This window comes from Rhinoderma darwinii, chromosome 2, assembly GCF_050947455.1.
Source record: "Rhinoderma darwinii isolate aRhiDar2 chromosome 2, aRhiDar2.hap1, whole genome shotgun sequence".
Taxonomy (NCBI): Eukaryota; Metazoa; Chordata; class Amphibia; order Anura; family Rhinodermatidae; genus Rhinoderma; species Rhinoderma darwinii.
Window position 1 is genome coordinate 6,010,817 of NC_134688.1, and position 6,667 is coordinate 6,017,483.

Here is a 6,667-nt window from a genome sequence, read left to right on the forward strand (position 1 = left end):
AAAAAATATATACTACGCAGTATAATTTATTTTCTACAATGGGTGTTCATAGGCAATGTAAGCCACTATATACCTATACAGTGGCATATGTAGCAGCCTTTTGTTGGAAGAATGCATCGGTAAACACTCCTGACATATAGTCCGAAGGAAGAAAGCAGCAAAATGTGAACAAAGCCTAAATATGCGTTTCGCCAAATCACATATCAATTTTATGTTCAGTGGTGTGAGTCTTTCAAATTAACACGCTCATAACATGCTAAGGACTGTCACTGGGGTCTTCAAACTGTGGCTCTCCAGCTTTTGTATTACTACAACTCCCATTATGCATGCTGGGAGTTGTACTTTTGCAACAGCTGGAGAGACACAAGACGGAGATCATTGGACTATCGATGGTCTCCACTTTTTGATTCCTGGGTTTGTCACCAATTATTTTTGCACTGAGATACTGTTCAGTTGGAGGAGCTTAAATATTCTGACCCGTATTTTGGTCAACTTCAGGCCATAGACCAGAGGATTCAGGATGAATGGCACCACTACAGCATAAACTGACATGAACATTCTCGCCTCATAGGGGACACTTATGGAGATATATCGGTAAAAGAAAATCTCAAAAAGTACATCAGCCACAAAGTTGACGGTGGTTATGAGCTGAGGGGTGCAGGTGTTCACCGCCTTGGAGATGACCTCCTGAGAAGCTTTAGAACATACTCGTAGGATAAAAATATAGGAAACCAAAATAAAAATCAATGTTACAATCTCTGTAAAAAAGCAAAGGAACAGGCCAAAGATATTATTAACGGATGTGTCAATGCAGGAGAGTCTCACCACCGACCAGTTGTCACAGCAGATCTTCATTATGACTGTGCCGCACAACGGGAGTCTAACGGTCAACATGATGTGTATGATCATAATAATCAATGAATTACAAAGAGCGGCTGCAAGGAGTTTGTAGACCATGGACATGGACATGATGATGTTGTATCTTAGGGGGTTACAGATGCTCACGTAACGGTCAAAGGCCATAACAGTCAAGGTGTACAACTCAAAGCTAATAGAGACGTGGATACAAAATATCTGGAGTATGCAAGCACTGTAGGCAATTGTATAAACATTGAAAGCCAGATTTCTAAGCAAACCAGGAAAAAAAGATGAACTTCCACACAGAGCGTTAATGCAAAGTGCAGATATGAAGATGTACATGGGTTCCTGCAAGGCCTTATGGATGGCAATGGTTATGATGACCACACCATTAGAGAAGATGATTAGAATGTAACAGATAAACGCTAAAGCACAATACACATATCTCATTGTAGACATCTCCCCAAAGCTGAGGACCAGTACTGAAGGATGAAAGGATGAGACATTTTCCATCACAAGTCTCCTCCTTATTATAGACTTCTGTAATTCAACATATATACCATGTTATTTCTTGTTCTGTAAATACATGACATTACTTATGTTAAACTGATCCTGAATATTATACACAAGAGCTGCACTCACTATTCTGCTGGTGGAGTCACTGTGTACATACATTACATTACTTATCCTGTACTGATCCTGAGGTACATCCTGTATTATACTCCAGAGCTGCACTCACTATTCTGCTAGTGGAGTCACTGTGTACATACATTACATTACTTATCCTGTACTGATCCTGAGTTACATCCTGTATTATACTCCAGAACTGCACTCACTATTCTGCTGGTGGAGTCACTGTGTACATACATTACATTACTTATCCTGTACTGATCCTGAGTTACATCCTGTATCTCTTTATTTTATATAAATTTACAAAACATAAACTGAAAAACAAATACATAACTAATTCCATATAACCAAAAAGTCACAACCCAATTCTTATAAACAAATTTTCTTATATACATCTCTGTATATGAGAAGAGAAAACGATACCAGACCCGGCCACATACACCCCACTCTTATATACTTACATCTACACTTCATCCGAAACTAAACAATAACTAGAATATATACACATCATATAAACGTAATCCAAAGTACCAACAGAAAATCCCCCGACCCGCGTCAACCAAGGGCCTAAAGAAACAACATAATAATGATGATAATAATAATAAAACAACAACATAATAATAATAAAATAATAATAATAATAACCCCAAAAATCCAAAATATAATAATACTAATCCCAATTTTTTTTTTTTTTTATATATATATATTTTTTAATCACACTATACACATCCTGACTTTCCCTAACCTTACCCTTCTTACCTAAACTCCACCACCCCAGCCAGCATCTCGCCTCATGTCCTCTCACGTCCGCATAGTCCAGATGCTGGCCCCCACCACCACACCCAACACCCCAGCCCAGCCCCCCGCCCCATGTCCTCCCATGTCCGCATAGTCCGGGGCTGGGTCAGGCAAACCCCCCCCCCCCCCCGACCCCCTCCCAACCTATCTATTAACCCCCTTAAGTCTATCCCTATTCTAACAACATTTCTACATTATAATACAATACACGTCACCAACCTGTCCAAATACCAAACCATATACAAAATACACCGTACCCGAAAGCACCAAGTTCGGTCGCTTGTAAACCTTTTTCCTGCCATTTCAATCCTAAACAAAACAAAAATCTTCCAGTGCTTACCTAGCCCATCACCAGATAGAGAGAAGGGAAAGCCCCCCCCAGCTCCCCCCCAGAGGCCAAGGTACCACGTCCACCGCTGCACCCTCCCTATCGCTTGCCCTATCTCCTTACCCTATTACTAACCCTTTCTTGACCCTATTGAAAGCTGACCCTATGCTGACCCTCACCTTTCCCTTATTCCGAGTCCTATCGCTATATTTTTTATTGGTGCCTCAGCGGAACGCAGACCCCCACCTCCAGTTGAGCACCGGTGACGACTCCCCCTCCCTCATGAAGGCAGACACATTAAGGCACCCAAAAGGAAAAGCCCCTCCAAAGACGAGAGGCTTTGGATGCTCCCAATCTGCCAACCTCCAAAGAATGCACCTTCACCAGGTCACCCATGATATTGCTAACAACCTCATCCACTAGGAGGATTTTCTTCTGGGTAGAAACTAGACATCGTGCATTCCACATAAAGTGCCTGACCACTATACTGACTAGAAACAAGGTGCAATGGTCCCTACCACCGAGGTCTCCGAACACTCCATAGGCCCACCCAGCATAGGAGAGGCTGGTTAGGCCTGGCCAACCAATGGAGGCTCCCACCCTTTTGTATACCTCTGTATTGAAAGGGCAATGAAGCAGGAAATGCTCCATGCTTTCCAGCACTCCGCCGCACTCCTCCCGGGGGCAATCCCGATCATCAGAGCTTCTGCACTTTAGATTGTCCCTCACATACAGTCTCCCATGGAAGCAACGCCAAGCCAGATCCCAAAACTTCTGGGGAATCCTCGCTGAATTTAAAAGTTTTAATCCCACCCCGAGGTCACTACTTGGGCAGTCTTTGAGCGCCAGGGGCTTCTGGAAGTGGGTCATCAGGACCCTCTTGTCAAGAAATTTTCTCGACATGGTCCTGATCTCCCACACCTCCAGACCCCACCGGCGAACAATCTTCAGCGCCAGGGTGGCATAAGCCGGGAGATGTCCGTGAGGTGTACGCAGGTCTTTCACTTGCCCTCCTCTCTCCCATTCCTGGAAGAAAGGCCGAAACCACCCCCTGCAGGAGGATATCCACCAAGGAGCCCTCTCTTGCCAGAGGTTTGCCAGGTTGATCTTAACAAAGGTGTTCACTAGGAACACCACCGGGTTAACCATACCTAACCCGCCTAGTGTCCTTGGTAGGTAAGTAACCTCCCTCTTGATTAGGTTGAGCCTGTTCCCCCATAACAGCTGGAAGAACAGGCTATAGACCCGAGTCCAGAGAGGTTCTGGCAAGATGCACACACTGCCCAGGTAAAGCAACATGGGCACCAGGTAGGCCTTGGCCAAGTGAACCCTTTCCCTCAGGGTTAAGGACCAACCCTTCCATTGGTCGACCTTCTGGGCAACTAGATTCAGCCTATCCTCCCAGTTCTTCTTGGGGTAATCACCCGGGCCAAATTCGACTCCTAAGATCTTAGCAGACCCCTGAGGCTCTGGAAGGGTGTCCGGGAGATCAAAACCAGGATCTCCTCCTCCCAGCCAGAGACTTTTGCACTTATCCCGGTTGATCTTGGACCCAGATGCCAATGAGTAACGCTCTACTTCCGACATCACCCACTCTGCCTCCCCTCTCGAGGAGACTAAAATGGAGACGTCGTCTGCGTACGCAACCACCCTCTGAGTGGCCTCCGGCCCCTCCAGGCCGGCCCCGACTCCCGCCAATGGCCCACGATCGATCCTTTTAAGAAAAGGATCAATTGCGAACGCATATAGCAAAGGGCTCAAGGGACAACCCTGGCGGACACCAGACCCAACCTCAAAGGGGGTTCCAACCCAACCGTTCACCAGCGCAAAAGTCTCAGCCCCAGTGTATAAGGTCTGTAGCCAATTGACAAACCCCCCCGGTAGGCCGTACCTCAGAAGGACCGACCAGAGGTACTCGTGGTCCACCCGGTCAAAAGCCTTGGCCTGGTCCAAGGACAGGATGTACCCCTCCCACCGACCAGAATTTCCCTGCTCCACTGCCTCTCTGACACTGAGGACAGCACTAAATGTGCTGCGGCCTGGAACAGAGCAATGCTGGACCGGCGAAAGGAGCCGGGATGCAAACTTCACCAGCCGATTAAACAGCACCTTTGCGAGAACCTTTCTGTCCGTATTGAGCAGCGCTATGGGACGCCAATTCTCAATACGGGTCAAGTCTTTACCCTTCGACAAAACGATCAAGGCCGACCTCCTCATTGACATTGGCAAAGTACCCGAGGAAAGGCACTCATTAAACACCTCAGTCAAGAGGGGAACTAGGGTTCCTTTAAAAGTCTTATAAAACTCGGATGTTAAGCCATCCGGCCCTGGCGATTTTTTGAGGGCAAGCCCATCAATCGCCAATCCCACTTCCTCTTCCTTGATCGAGTCTATCAAAACACCGAGAGAGGGGTCTACCCCTGGCTCAGGGATGGTTTCAGCCAGGAAAGCCGACATCTCGTCTCGGTTTGGATCTTGCTTCCCCAAGAGGTGCGAGTAGAAGGATCTGACGACCTCCAAGATCCCTGATTTGGATCTCTTCAGAGATCCTGTACTATCAATCAGTCCTGTCACAACCTTACGACTCACTGACATCTTACAGTTCCTGTAGGGGTCGGGCGAGCGGTACCTCCCGAAATCCCTTTCAAGAACTAAAGATGTGTGCCTATCATACTGACACCTCCTGAGCAAAGCTTTCACCACGGAGATCTCCTCCCCACTACCCCCGGTTGAGACCAGATGTTCGAGTTTCCTCCTCAGTTCCTGATATAGGCGGTACCTACTCATGGACCTGAGGCTCGAGAGCCTGCGGAAAAATCCTGCCACCCGGACTTTAAACAACTCCCACCACTCAGACTTAGTACCACTGAGATCCAACAAAGGTACCTGGCTCTGAAGAAAATCCTCAAAGGCCTGTCTTATCTCCGCTTCTTCCAAGAGAGTAGAATTCAGCCTCCATATACCTCTTCCCATCTGGAGGGACTCTGCAATGTTCAAAGAGAAAATAATCATACAGTGATCGGAGAACTCCACCTCAACAACGGACACTGGTGAAGAGATGGCTTCCTCCTTCAAAAAAAACCTGTCTATCCTAGACCTACAACTACCTCTACGATAGGTGAAACCCGAATGGCCTGGGGTATGCCTGATGTGGATATCCACCAGGCGAGCATCGCTAACTATACTTTTTAATGCTACACTATCATAGGTCAATTTTTTATCTCCGGAACCTCCTCTATCTCGGGGCCTCACGACAGTATTGAAGTCCCCTCCAAAGATAACTTGTCGACCTGAAAAAAGGAAAGGCTTAATCCTCATGAAGAGACTTTTACGGTCCCATTTGCTCTGGGGTCCGTATATATTGATTAGTCTTAATTCCTGTACCCTCATGAGGACATCTAAGATCAAGCACCTCCCCATTTCTAACTCAATCATCCGTCGGCATGTTACCGGTGCGGTGAAAAGGACCGCCACTCCGCTATAGGGCTCAGCCGCAAGAGACCAGTAGGAGGGCCCGCGTCGCCACTCCCTCCTAGATTTAACGACGTCTGCCAAAAGTGACAGCCTGGTCTCCTGCAAAAACAAAATGTCGGCTTCAACTCGGCCAAGAAAATCAAAGGCTGCAAATCTCGCCCTATCTGACTAAATGCTGGCAACGTTAATTGATGCCAGCGTCAACGGAGTGGGTGCCGCCATCATGGATGTTTGAGTTAGACGGCTTTCTTCTTCCCACCCCCCCCTCTATCTGATGAGGACCCCCCTTCTTTGCCTCGCTTTTTGCAAACTGAGGAGTCCATACTCACCACCCTATTCCCATCTTCATCCCCAAGTACCGGGTCAACCTCCCCCTCTGGGGGCAACGGCCCCTGCAGCAGGGGAGGCTCAACGACTCTAGGGTGCCCTACCATGCCCTCCCTCTTAGTATGAGAGGCTGGAATGTCCACGAGAGCATGGTATCGATCAGTAGAGCGCACCAGGGGGGTACAGGATTTACCTTCCTGGGCCAGGGCGGGGCCAGATGTATTTGGCCCTTGGGTTTTGCCCGGTGTCCCT

At 47.5% G+C, this 6,667-nt stretch overlaps 1 protein-coding gene across 1 annotated transcript; it reads right to left on the reverse strand.

Annotated features, from left to right (window-relative positions):
• Window positions 1-426: 426 nt before the first annotated feature.
• Window positions 427-1,371, reverse strand: LOC142740338 (olfactory receptor 52D1-like). The gene has a single exon (XM_075849887.1). The coding sequence runs from the start codon at window positions 1,369-1,371 to the stop codon at window positions 427-429; it is 945 nt and encodes a 314-aa protein (XP_075706002.1).
• Between the last annotated feature and the right edge of the window lie 5,296 nt (window positions 1,372-6,667).